We start from the raw sequence: 13445 nt of genomic DNA, 5'->3' as shown, positions 1-13445 counted from the left end.
GACAGACATGAGTTTGAACCGAAGGACAGGGATTGTTGATTTGGATGGAAGACTATCATGCGGAAAAGCTGATGCCAACCCTTCTTATTCTCTCAAACCATCATCACCCTCATTACAACCGACACCACAAAGGACCCAAAGGTGAGGCCATCTGCAACATCCGATCTCCTCTCTGTTTCCTTTTCAATTTATTTTATCTTAACAAGCTGCATCATATCTCCTCTATCTTCACAAAGCTAACGATAGAATGCATTAACTCTATACGATCGTACATGCACGCATATACACAAATCTTCAGCCTTGGAGTACTGTTCGGTCCAACATGTTGTCTGTCATTGTTTATTTTGTCGATAGATAAGACCATTCTATCAACTAGGGGCTCAAGTACATAGATTTTGATGAAGATGACCTAGGGTTTTTTTAGGCAAGCTAAGCTTTTACGTGTGCCGTTCCACACATCTCTCACCCGTTAGATTTCGAATGTATTAATCCCAACATCTTCTAAAAGTCAAGGACTTAATTTTGTTCCAATCTCAATGCTGCTATAATCTGACGGCTATTTCTTCAGCTACATTTTACAAGAATCACCCCCTAAACTTGGGATGACCTTTCTACTTATTTGCTGATCTAGCAATTAATTACTACTAATTAATCGTATCCCTTCTGTTTTCTGCCTCCTTTTGTTGACTTCCCCCAAAGATGGCTTGGATTATCCCATAAAAACAAGAGTACTATAGAGTTGCATACATTTCCATGCTCTACATTATTATATAGAATTAAATTACAGCTAGAGTCTTGATATTATATGTCAAAACCTAAGAGAAGAGAAGACATACTAGATCACAGTATCGATTTTTCTACATCATAACCAACTGTCCAGTCATATCGATTCTTCTACACATTTTAGATAAAACTAACATACTCTGTCTACGTTGCAAAGATCTACTTATACATGAAGGAAGATTGGGCTTCACCTATTAATTAGTTGCTAGGGCTGACTTTGTTATATCCGTCCTGTTGCTTATGTTACATCTTCTTCTTACTTAGTGCAATTGGTCTTACTTGGTGTTTGCTATGCTGAATGCGTTTGCAGTGGTTCATGGCTATCCTCAACGGAGACAAATAATTTGAGCATATCAAGCCATGGAAATGGCTTGACTTTTAAACCTAATGATGTTAAGGTATGATTGCATCACCGGAAACAAAATCGAACGTGTTGAAAGTTCGTTTATCTATCATTGTGTTAGTTATCAATCGTATGATTAATTTTGGTTTTGCCATAGGTGGATGGAGACAAGGCAGTCCTCCATGTGTCGGATAGAATGAAGGAGAGGTTGGATTCCAGCTCCTTGTCACCTTCAGACATGTTCCTTAACCTTGAATTCACCCTCGGAAGGCCAAGTTGGCAAATGGACTACGCTGAATCTTCAAATGAGCTAACCCTTCTCAAGTGTTAGACACTATAAAACCAGCTAATATGATGTTTTTTCCTGTGAATTTCGGGGGGGAAATATCTAACTTTCATGAACTAGCTTGTTCCATGTTCTTTAAATTTTGTCTGGAATGAGAAAAAAAGGGTGAAAAAAAGCGTCTGAGTACTCTTTATCACATGAAAAAATTTGCTGTAGCCTTGTGAATGTTGAAGCACTCTTGTTCCCTGTAATTTTGATGGCATTGTGGAAAAAAAGAACTAGTATAGTAAAAAGCAGACAAACATCTTGGTAGTTCTGGGCCATGGTCTATTGTCCTCGCTAGGTTTCTGCAGCCTTCCAGGAGGGTCCCCAACAATGAACAGGTGGGTCAAGCCCTAGAGCGAAATATCTGGGGCAGTTTATGTCAATCAATATCGCACTCGGTGCTCTCTGACCATTGAGCTGGGTATGGCCATGCATGCCTCCGTGACCGTGGATGATTATTGTAGCCACGATTTGAATGCTAATATCGCAGAGAGGCAGCTCTGGGGGGCTCTGGCCCTTAGAAGTTTGAACGTACGATTTGATAAGACATGGGTCCTGGGTCCATATATACACAACACGTCTTACTGAAAAATAGTGATAATGACCCTATGTATTTATTAACTTGTAAGTACTCACAAAAGCGTGACCATTCTCTTAGGACCCCATATTTCAGAATGGCCATGATTGTTCTTCTTCAAATTTACAACGAGCTGTGTCTTACATATTACTCCAGATACATGCAAGGAAGAAGCCACAGGGGACCACCATACTTTGGCTGGTTCTTCCCCATGGACTATAGCTTACAAATTGCACTTGTGAAATTTGTTTACTGGGATTTCTTTTCTTTTGGATTAATTAGATTAGCCAGGAAAGAGAAGAGAAGAACACACTTAATCCGATTATGCGGGGCATAGAGCTCATGTACAAAGTTACAAATATGTGTCGGCAAAATAAGGCTCGTGGTTATAAGTTCTCCTTAAACAGCCAATTCGGTTGAGGTGCCTCTCCCCTGTTTTCATGAAAAGGAGACCAAATCTTTCAAAGAAAACGAGGAGTAATCTAAATAAAGTAACTATACTCAATGATATGGCTGATTAATTGGCATTATTTACGAAAACCCATATATGTTTTTTGTAATTAAACCTTGTGATAATTTCGAAATCGAAATTAAAAAAAATGAAAAGGGATGTGATATATGTACCCTGTAATAAGTCACATATGACAGAGTCATAAATGGAGGCACAAGCTCACAAAAGCCATTTACAAAAAGGCAAACACAAAACTTCGCCATTGTTAGTTGTCGTGTAAGTGCCCATGCCCCTATCTTCATCACTGCAGGGAAGAAATCAGAAAACGAAATCTTGTACTTTTTCATTTGAATATATGGTGCACAGTCGCTATCAGTCTTTTAATACCCGAGACTTCATTCCTGTGCCTGCCTGAGAAGAAAGAAAAAAGGCCCGTCAGATCCAATCTCCGTTCTTGGTGCTGATTAGCAGGTGGGGCTCCAATGCTGCAAATCGAAATTATTATGGGCCTGTTAAGCTCTGCATCCGCCATTAGGCCTTTGGGGTCCAAAGAAAAAAGAAAGGGCGGTGTTGGAAATTGGGAACTGGTCCTTGGTTTCGTCGATGATGATTGCATGGTTGTCTGTTGCGTGGAAATTGTGTCTGCCAGCACCCACCAAACCAAAAGCGAAAACTTCCTGACAAAAATTTCCATCATTTCTACCCAAATTTTTTAACTGCTGTCTGCGAAATTTCCATGCGGTCTATCATTACATGTATCAATCCTGTTAAAAAAAAGATCTTTCGGACAAAACACTAACGTACCCTGTTTCCATTTCTTTCTTTGAAGCTTCTTTTCTTGTCTTAAGCTCTCTTCTGCCATTCCCATTTTCCTCTGATTTCCAATGTTTTTAACTCCCTTTTGTGTTTCTCTTCCAACACTATGCTTTTGGGGTACAATATAAATTGCAAATTTTGTGTAACCATACACACCCAGTCCCCTGGAAAATTATATACAATTTTGTTGAGTCATCGTACATATCTTTTTTCAGTGGATTCGTGGTCCCAAATTGAAGTATTGATCGCATGCTATCATGGGGGCATTTTAATTTCCTGACCATTCTTTCGTTGTGGCCAATGCCGTGAGTTGTAATACGGAAAATTATAATCATCAAATGTATGGCAAGTGGGGTATATAACTATTGGCTAAGCATTTATTTTGTAATCATACCGGAAAGGATACCCTGGATACTGTAAAATTTACAAAAGATCGCGCGACTGATGCTATGAACAAGTCAATATTGGCTAAAAGTTCCATATTTTAATTGCATTATTCTAAATGTTTCATGCTGCACACTAATCTGATCTCATTTGGGAGAAATTTCCATCAAAATGATATAAAGACACAGAGTTGTTGGTTTAGCTATGCTGCTGGAAGTACCACTGCTCTAGTGCATTTGGGCTTCTTGTCAAAACCTTGTTGGATGGGCTCCACGCCTTCAGAATTTCCTTTTTCTTTTTGCATGTGAATGAATAATTTCAGAGCGAAAATTCTTCTGATTCTTGGATGAGTTTGTACCCCTTAGTTGTATCCTGTTCAAACAAAGGGGAGCTTTGGTTTATTGTTTTGGACCTGTTCATATTTTATGAATCAGTGCTTGCTCTGTTGTGTAACATCAGCCTGGTTTAGGCATTTGCTCTGCTTTTGTCTCTATGCCTAAGCTATCATAAAATATGAAGAGAGATTCTCGATGACACCCTTCTTTTAGTTTTAAGTTGTCTGCTAAAGCTCTGTGCCTGAAAAATTTTATGATGGAACTATTGAGAAACTCACAAGCAGCAAATTATAAATTGAATTAATTCTTGATGTGTCTCTCAAAATAACTCAATCTAGTTTTCCAAACTGCCTATACCCATTACATTAGTCTTTTAATAATTGAAATGCACTGCTGGAGTATTGCATTCAGGATTTAAGATAAGTACTGTGAACAACAGATGACACAAAAGTGATGATATGCCTCAGAATATTGAGAAATGTCAAAGTGGCAAGATTCCTGCAATAATGTTTGGTAATTAGCTCTACCCAGGTGGAGGCCAAAGTGCAGTCAGCATGTGTATACCTTAAGACATTCGTACTACAGAGTTTTATATGCAGGGGAGAGTTGACTTTCTTGTGTTATTTCGTTTTATGACATATATGGACAGAGATGTGCCCAACTTACAAGAATTAACAATTCAGCTTGCTGGTCTAAAAGGTGAATTAAAAAGACCTTTAATACATTCTTTAGCTCTTTGCACCATAAGAATATTCAGCAGATAAAGTTATGATTAGTTTCTGCACCAGAAACTAAAACAGAACAGGCGATGGAAGAAACCATGTTAACAATCTTTCTGACCCGAGTGTATAATCTATAAGGCCCGAGTGAAATAATGCAGAGACTCTAACATTTTACTGGAATAGTGAGCTAACGTGGGGCTCTGCAGTTTTCGGCAAACAATTCTCAGATTATTGGGTCAGTTGCAGTAGTAGGATGTCTAGTCACTCTATTGAAAAACGGAGTGATGAAAACCATCCCAATACTGCTGCATGGATCAGGCTAAGCTGTTGCATGCATGCAAAATTATATTTTAGATATGTTTCCATGAGAATTGAGGGTGATATCTATACTTAATTAAATTCTCTGGGCTTCTTACTCTCTGCAGTCATGCACACGCAAATCCATATGGACTTTAAGGATAAAGAGTAAGATAACTCTTTGTTATATTTCATTGATTGGTTAATACCTGTATTTATACAAAAGGTTGGTTGAGTTCGATTGACTATTCCCAAGGAATATCTTAGAATCAATCTTAAGTAATCTTCTTGTGATTGTGATCTTCATAATAGGAAAAATAAATTGATGAGGGGAAGCCATGTCCCTTGCCAGAAAATGTTATGCACTGGTACGCATCATGCTGACTTTAGTCCAGTTGCTATTGGTCTGAACGTATAAATAGGCATGAATTCTTTTTTGTGAGTTACTGAACCATGGATTCTTTTCTCCAATTAAGTGCCATTGCTGTCTTTCTCACCTTAATCTTTTGCTACAAGGTATTGCTTGGACAGCAAAAGACAAATGCAGATGACAAGACTAGAACGGCTCCTCAACCAAAAGGTGCATGGCCAATTCTTGGCCACCTCCACCTATTGGGCGGCAGTGATCAGCTTCTTTACCGAACACTTGGAGCAATGGCTGATAAGTATGGGCCTGCATTTACAATCCGCCTAGGCAGTCGCTGTGCGTTTGTGGTTAGTAGCTGGGAACTAGCAAAAGACTGCTTTACAATTAATGATAAGGCGCTAGCTTCACGTCCTTCTACAGTAGCAGCAAAGCACATGGGTTACAATTATGCTGTGTTCGGATTTGCACCTTACAGCCCCTTCTGGCGTGAGATGAGAAAAATTGCAACACTTGAACTTCTCTCAAACCGCAGGCTTGAGATGCTCAAGCATATTCGCATTTCTGAAGTTGACATGGGAATAAGAGAACTATACAATTTATGCCATGACAACGGTTCCAGTCCAGTGCTTGTTGAACTTAAACAGTGGTTAGAGGACCTGACACTTAATGTGGTTGTTAGAATGGTGGCTGGGAAACGTTACTTTGGTGCATCTGCTGTCTGTTCTGATGGCGAGGCAAGAAGGTGTCAAAAGGCAATAAAAGAGTTCTTTCGTCTAATTGGTATGTTTGTTGTTTCAGATGCACTTCCTTTCCTTTGGTGGTTAGACGTGCATGGTCATGAAAAGGCAATGAAAAAGACGGCCAAGGAGTTGGATGATCTACTTGAGGCCTGGCTAAAGGAGCATCGCCAGAGAAGGATTTCTGGTGGAATCAAGGCTGAAGGGGAGCAGGACTTCATTGATGTAATGTTGTCCCTTCAGGAGGAAGGTCACCTCGCAAATTTTCAGTATGATGCAGATACTAGCATCAAGTCTACATGCCTGGTATGTTGGATTTAAAGAAATAGGGTAAGTTTGAGTTCAGAGTTTCATATATAACAGCATTTATTGGGCCGAAAGCTGGACAGGACACACAATGAGCAGAGGGTTTTACCCAAGAAGGTTCTAATTTGCTTGTTTTTTATTAGAATGGTTCATTTTGGGCCTTCTCTTCACTGGTGTAGCATGTTGAGGCATTTAATTTTGTGCTCATTGAGAATTAAAATCATTTTTGCAATCTTTATTCCTGATAAGCTGACTTTTGTTAGGCAAGCTTACTTCTCGACTGATATTCTTTTCAATTTTCTTGTAGGCACTTATCCTTGGTGGCACTGATACAACAGCAGGGACACTGACATGGGCCATCTCATTACTTCTGAATAATCCTAAGTTGTTGAAGAAGGCCCAAGAGGAATTGGACCTCCAGGTTGGCCGGGAAAGGTTAGTAGATGAGTCGGATGTACAAAATCTTGTGTATCTTCAAGCCATTATCAAAGAAACCTTACGCCTCTATCCAGCTGGTCCTCTACTTGGACCCCGGGAAGCCATGAACGACTGCACCATTGCTGGCTATCATGTCCCAGCCGGCGCCCGCTTGGTAGTAAATGTCTGGAAAATTCAAAGAGATCCAAGAGTATGGTCAAATCCATCTGCATTCAAACCAGAGAGATTTCTCACAAGCCATGCCAATGTTGATGTTAGAGGTCAACAATTTGAACTCATTCCATTCGGCTCGGGAAGACGATCATGCCCTGGTGCATCATTTGCTCTCCAACTTCTTCATTTGACACTTGCTCGTTTTCTCCACGCATTCGAGCTATCAACTCCTTTGGATCAGCCTGTTGACATGACGGAGAGCCCAGGTTTAACCATTCCAAAAGCCACCCCATTGGAGGTTCTACTTGAGCCCCGTCTCCCAGCTAATGTCTTTGCCTTGTAATCAGGGTACGGAGGATATGGTTGGAGATGCAACTCGAGTAAATAACACCAACTAGAATGGAATATTTTAGTTGATATCGTTATATATTCTGTTATATTCAATACTGTGGTTTGAGTTCTGATCATCTTGCTTTTGTCTTGTCTTTGTGGTGAAAGCCGAAACAATGTTAAAACTGTAAAATTTTATAATTCAGTAACTTCAGTCGATCACTCTTTTAACTTATTCAGAATTGTCAATGAAGTATTGATGAACACAGAGGGCACAAGGCTGCTCCTGGTTTGCTGCGATGATGTAGGCATCTACTTCTACTGATATAAATATAAGAGGTAGTATTCAACAACTAAAGAGTGCTATAGTATAATATATGGCTATGTTGACTTTCATGATCAACCTGGCAAATAGCATCGTTTCGCTGTTAAATAAATAGAAATGACGATCAAATCAAGATAACATCTTTTTCTTTTTCGAGTAAATTATTTGTGTTCACTAATTCCAAATGTTAAAACACCCCCAAATGCTATCATCCAACAATCCAAGCCACAATGGATATTGATTCCGCCCTCCCTTACCTAACCAGTAACATTGCCGGAGTCTTTGCTGTACTCCTACTCTCCTGTTTCTTGATCAGGTGGTCTGGAAAATCTTTGAAGGGCCAAAAACCACCGGAAGCTGCCGGTAGGTGGCCTTTAATTGGTCATCTCCATGTATTAGCAGGATCCCAGCTTCCATATTTAGCTCTGGGAGACTTAGCTAACAAGTATGGACCGATATTCACCATCCGAATTGGCTTGCACCCGGCTGTGGTGGTTAGTAGTTCGGAGTTGGCCAAAGAAATATTTACCACCTATGATGTTGCTGTGTCCTCACGCCCCAAACTTACAGTAGGCAATTACCTCGGCTATAACTATGCCAACTTTGGTTTCTGCCCTTATGGTGCATACTGGCGCGAAATGCGCAAAATAACAGCCTCGGAGCTTTTATCAAACCGGAGGCTTGAGCTATTGAAACATATTAAAGCCTCTGAAGTGGAAAGCTCAGTAAAAGAGCTGTACAAGCTTTGGACCAAGATAAAAGATGAGTCAAGCCATGTTTTGGTTGAGATGAAGCAATGGTTGGGGGAGTTAAACCAGAACGTCATTCTTAGGATGATTGCAGGGAAGAGATTTTCTGGTGCTGGTGTGGCCAGCGATGAGATAGAGGCAAGGCGGTGCAGGGAGGCAATGAGGGAATTCTTTCGTTTGGCAGGATTGTTTGTGGTAAGGGATGCAGTTCCTTTTCTTGGGTGGCTGGATTTGGGTGGACATGAAAAGGCCATGAAGAAAAATGCAAAGAATTGGATAGTATCATGGAAGAATGGTTAGAGGAGCATCTCAGGAAGAAAGACTCTGTTGGCGAATAGCTAAGGAAGAGCAGGACTTTATTGACGTGCTGCTCTCCGTCCTTGAGGGGGTTGACCTTGAAGCATATGATGTTAATACTGTTACCAAAGCAACAGCCATGGTAAGAATTCTGGTACCAGCGTTGTTTTTACTTAATTAGTGATTATATGACCAAAAGGTATCAATGTAATCATCTATCCCTTAGGGAATCCATGTAATAGCATAACTTAGACCTTCTGACGAGCTGAATTCCCAAATAAACAGGGAGCTAAAGCATGAAGAGTTAGGCTCAACCTTCTTTAGAAGAAAATTATAAGAATCAAATTGCCTCGTGTGGTTTAAGTTGCTGTTATGGATGGCACTGACATTATTGTATATTTTCTCCAGACTCTGCTTGTAGGAGGCACTGATACTACAACAGTCACTATAACTTGGGCACTTGCACTATTGCTCAACCACCGCCATGCTTTAGAAAAGGCTCAGGAAGAATTGGACATCCAGATTGGCGGGGAGAGGCTAGTAAATGAATCAGACATTGATAAGCTAGTCTACCTCCAAGCCATTGTAAAGGAATCACTACGTTTGTATCCTGCTGGACCACTCTCGGGTGCACGCGAATTCACTGAAGACTGCACAATAGGTGGTTACCATGTGCCCAAAGGCACGCGGCTGATAGTAAACCTTTGGAAAATCCAAACAGATCCGCAATTTTGGTTCGATCCATTAGAGTTCAAGCCTGAGAGATTTATCACCAGCCACTTGGACGTTGATGTTAAGGGTCAGCATTTTGAGCTCATACCATTTGGTGCTGGTAGAAGACAGTGCCCGGGGATAAATTTTGGCCTGCAAATGACACAGCTGGTGCTGGCGCGCTTGCTCCATGCTTTCGACTTCTTGACTCCATCAAATGAGCCTGTGGACATGACTGGCAGCCCAGGACTAACACACATCAAAGCCACCCCACTTGAAGTTCTTGTCAAACCACGCTTGTCTCCTAATCTCTATCAGTAATCATCTTGATGTGTAATCCACAGCTATAGCTTTCATTACTTTAACTAAAGTTGAGACAGAATAGATTTTCCTTAAGATAAGATAAGGTAATCATGAATTGGCAATGGAAAGAGCAACCACTCCGTGCGGATCCTTGACTGCATATCAATTGAAGGCTTTCTTTCCATAGAATAAGCTGCCACCAGTTGGTGCCTCTGTTCCTTGTAATATGTATGCTTTGTTACTGTACTACTAGTTTCCTCTGCTTTATTTCGCATGATTACAACTGGAATTTCTTGATAATTTTCCATTAAATTCAGCCTCCAAAGGATAAATTAGAACAGAAAGGAAATCCAACATATAGACAAGAGACGCCACTAAAATTCATTTAAAATCTTCTGCTAGTGTCCTACTCTGGCTTTTCAGCAGGCATCTTTTCATATTTGTCCACTACTCAGAAATTATTAAAAAGTCATAATCACTGGACTCTTTTCCTTTTGACTACAAGCTCACAATGGAGTCGGAAAATTTTAGTTTCCCATGTTTGTCTTTCTTGTGAATTTTCCACCTGCTGACTTAGCAAACGATAAACAGACAGAAAACGATGTTCACCACTCACCCGTGCTCACTACGCAATTGCTTATAGCTGTGGGTCAATGACAAGATCAGAAGGTATCATGATTGGCCACTAAACCCCATTTTCTATTGTTTTCTCCAATCAGATCCGGTCTATGGCAGCCACTATACAAAAGTAAATTCCAAGCCCCAAAATGAAGATACATAGTTAAGACAAATGCTATAAAAATACTATGAAAATTTGGAAATTAATACAAAAATGATCAATGCAAACTAGGTAAACAGGAAAATGGAAGTTAGTTGACGACACCACGCAATCCATATCCATTAATTAGTCCTGCACTACTCCTGCTTGAGGTACGATGGAAATAGCATTCAAAACCTCAACTTCAACGATATCTGGCGTATGTGGTGATGCAGGCAACATAATTTATTGATTATCAATAGTTTTATGTAGCTCCTTAATCTGTAACTAATGATCATGAAAATTCTAAATCTGGTTTCTTCATTATTTAGTAGCTAAATCTGGACCGCATAATTAAATGAGATAAATATAAACATTTTTTATGTGACAAATTTGTTGGGCCGAGGCCATGCAGAAGGAGATAAACCTCTTTGGAATCAACTATATTTGACGTGAAAACCGATACGCAAGAGACGAGAAAATTTGCTTCCATGGATTTCCTTCTGGCTGACAGAAGCACCTCTGTGTTTGGTATAGTAGCCATTCTATTCTTTTCTTACTATCTGTTTCTTAGGTCAAGAATTGGCAAGAGCAAAATTCATGCGCCCCTAGCTACAGGGGCATGGCCCATAATTGGCCACCTTCCATTGTTGAGAGGACCAAAGCTTCCTCATTTAACACTTGGAGACATGGGTGAAACATATGGTCCTATCTATGCCATCCGGTTAGGGGTGCACCCAGCTTTGGTGGTGAGTTCTTGGGAGATTCTTAAGGAAATATTCACAAACCATGATGTGGCTGTCGCCTCCCGCCTCAAAGTGACAGCTGCAAAACACTTGGCCTACGACTATGCCATGTTTGGTTCTCACCCTACGGTCCATACTGGCGTGAAATGCGCAAAATAGTCAATTTAGAGCTACTCTCAAACCATAGACTCGAGCTACTCAAGCAGGTTCGAGTCTCTGAAGTGGAGACATCATTGAAAGAGCTCTACAAACAGTGGACTGAAAAAAAGGATTCTTCAAACCATGCTTTAGTTGAAATGAAACAATGGTTTGGAGACTTGGCCTTGAATGTGATCTTTAGGCTGGTTGCTGGGAAGTGGTACTTTCGAACTGGTTTAAAGGGTCATGAGTCATGACAAGGAGGCCAGGCTGTACCAAAGGGCGCTGAGGGAATGGTTTCATTTTTTTTTTATATAGGTAAATTTATTAATGAAATCTCAAGAGATAATAAGTTAAATAGTTTTTAAAAAAGTAAAAATATCCTCACGGGTGAAAATCGATAAGCATTAAAAGTAATTTGACGTGTAAACAGTATAAGTGAATCATTCGTATATTTTAAAATTATTTTATATAACAAGAAAGGTTCAGATGATAAATTCAATACATAAAAACTCTTGCTAAACTTTAAAGAAAAGATCATTTCGAGGAAGAAACTAAAGTTATCAATTTTTAAAATTTTAAATTTAATAAGATCGTCAGCTGAATTTATCTTCATACTGATACGATTAAAAATAACTCTCTTAATAAATTTAAAATTTTTTTTAATAATATTGAATATTAATTTTATATGCCAGAAAACTTTGCTATGATCTCTCGTCCAGATAATGGCGTTAGAGGAATCGTTTTCAACTTCCAAGTTAGAGTTGGAGGCCAATGGAGAGGCAAGGAAAATTTAAGACGCTGGTGAATGGCTTGAAATTCAACAAAGTTTGAATCTTTTACGTCAATGTTGTGGGAGAAAGTACCTTTTATGACACCATGGTGGTCCCTAAGGACTCCACCAATACCAGCTGGCCCGGGTTTACCTTTGGCTGCTCCATCGATATTCAAATTAAGCGTTCCGTAAGGAGGTGCCGTCCATGTGAGGCTCACTTTCAGCTTACTTTTTTGTCCCTTGACAGTGGAAGTGACAGGATAAGTAATGCACATATTATATGAAAGATGCCCCAACTGCCCCTTGCTCTTGAATCAAAGCGTGTGGCGCAAGAAGATAATATCAACAATCTTATGAGAGTCAAAAGTTTTATTGTTGAATATAATTTCATTACGACGAAGCCATAAAGACCAAAAGGAGGCCAAAAAGAGCATTCTACAGGGATCTCTCTTTTGGTTTGGGAGAGGCATAAGCATCCAAGCCTTGAAAAAGGACACAGCATCACCTGGAGAGACCCAACTAATGCACCATTTCTCGCAACAAAGGGACCAAACTTCCCAGGCCATAAAACAATTGAAAAATAAGTGAGAAGGGGTGTCAAGGTCATTTGTTAGGGGTATTTGTGTTAAAGGATGCTGTTCCGTTACTTGGGTTTTTGGATTTGGGTGGGCAAGAAAAGGCCATGAAGGAGACTGCCAAAGAAATGGATAGTATTGCTAGTGAATGGTTAAAGGAACATAAGCAGAAGAGAGCCTTGGGGGAGGTTAAAGAGCAACACTTCATGGATCTTTTGCTTTCTCTCCTCGAAGCTGAAAGTACTAACCCAAACCTCTCAGCATGGGATGCGGATACTATCATCACAACAACCTGCTTGGTTTGTATTCTATCCTCATCCCTAAATTTGGTCTTCTTTTTGCCTTTTTCTTTAACTGGTATTGCGCAGTTGACTGTTTGCAAAGAAATACTTATGATGTTTAATTAATTGGGATTATTATATAGTAATGGCATGGGAGGTAGAGAAAGTGGTTTTATTAAGATGAAATTACTTCTTTTTCATTTACTTTTGGTGAGTTATGCCATGAAAATAGCTTCTTCTTCTTCTTGTCCTTTTCTCTCTTCCTCTTTTTGTTTCAATCTAACTTAGTAAATAAGAAAAAGACTGCTCAGTATCAACTTGTTACTACCATTGAACCATACTATCTGAAGGAGGCACTTGAACGTGCAGAGTTGCATCAAGTTCCTGCCAATGTCTTCTTTTTTCGGCTCAACGATCT

The 13445-nt window shown here is 39.8% G+C and overlaps 4 protein-coding genes and 1 pseudogene across 4 annotated transcripts in view; all 5 read left to right on the top strand.

The window, feature by feature from the left end:
• The first annotated feature begins 6 nt into the window (after nucleotides 1–6).
• Nucleotides 7–2233, top strand: LOC110417167 (uncharacterized). The gene is made up of 3 exons (XM_021429398.2): nucleotides 7–141; nucleotides 1094–1181; nucleotides 1284–2233. The coding sequence occupies exons 1-3, from the start codon at nucleotides 8–10 to the stop codon at nucleotides 1455–1457; spliced, it is 396 nt and encodes a 131-aa protein (XP_021285073.1). The 5' UTR covers nucleotide 7; the 3' UTR covers nucleotides 1458–2233.
• A 3259-nt stretch (nucleotides 2234–5492) lies between these two features.
• LOC110417159 (xanthotoxin 5-hydroxylase CYP82C4-like) lies at nucleotides 5493–7499 on the top strand. The gene is made up of 2 exons (XM_021429389.1): nucleotides 5493–6449; nucleotides 6757–7499. Exons 1-2 carry the CDS (start codon nucleotides 5493–5495, stop codon nucleotides 7381–7383), a joined length of 1584 nt encoding a protein of 527 aa, XP_021285064.1. The 3' UTR covers nucleotides 7384–7499.
• Nucleotides 7500–7823: 324 nt separating this feature from the next.
• On the top strand, nucleotides 7824–10009 carry LOC110417158 (cytochrome P450 CYP82D47-like). The gene is given in 4 exon segments (XM_021429388.1): nucleotides 7824–8712; nucleotides 8715–8777; nucleotides 8780–8883; nucleotides 9150–10009. Coding segments are annotated over 4 exon segments (1578 nt in total). The 5' UTR covers nucleotides 7824–7925; the 3' UTR covers nucleotides 9774–10009.
• A 994-nt stretch (nucleotides 10010–11003) lies between these two features.
• LOC110417164 (strychnine-10-hydroxylase pseudogene) overlaps nucleotides 11004–13445 on the top strand; it is a 3564-nt pseudogene continuing 1122 nt past the window's right edge.
• LOC110416926 (F-box/FBD/LRR-repeat protein At1g13570-like) overlaps nucleotides 13259–13445 on the top strand; it is a 90045-nt gene continuing 89858 nt past the window's right edge. The window contains exon 1 of the mRNA XM_021429074.2: nucleotides 13259–13274. The gene's annotated coding sequence lies outside the window, so the exon portion shown is untranslated. The remainder of the gene's footprint in view (nucleotides 13275–13445) is intronic.

Source organism: Theobroma umbraticum, unplaced genomic scaffold (genome assembly GCF_002168275.2).
Source record: "Theobroma umbraticum cultivar Fairchild unplaced genomic scaffold, ASM216827v3 scaffold_51.0, whole genome shotgun sequence".
Classification (NCBI taxonomy): domain Eukaryota; kingdom Viridiplantae; phylum Streptophyta; class Magnoliopsida; order Malvales; family Malvaceae; genus Theobroma; species Theobroma umbraticum.
The sequence above is the reverse complement of the archived record's forward strand: the minus strand, read 5'-3'. Positions and strand labels throughout refer to the sequence as shown.

Coding starts and splice junctions, on each gene's coding strand:
- LOC110417159 (XM_021429389.1), top strand. CDS start 5,493: ATGGATTCTTTTCTCCAATTAAGTGCCATTGCTGTCTTTCTCACCTTA. Junction 6,450..6,756: donor GCATCAAGTCTACATGCCTG/GTATGTTGGATT, acceptor ATTTTCTTGTAG/GCACTTATCCTTGGTGGCAC.
- LOC110417167 (XM_021429398.2), top strand. CDS start 8: ATGAGTTTGAACCGAAGGACAGGGATTGTTGATTTGGATGGAAGACTA. Junction 142..1,093: donor ACACCACAAAGGACCCAAAG/GTGAGGCCATCT, acceptor ATGCGTTTGCAG/TGGTTCATGGCTATCCTCAA. Junction 1,182..1,283: donor TTAAACCTAATGATGTTAAG/GTATGATTGCAT, acceptor GTTTTGCCATAG/GTGGATGGAGACAAGGCAGT.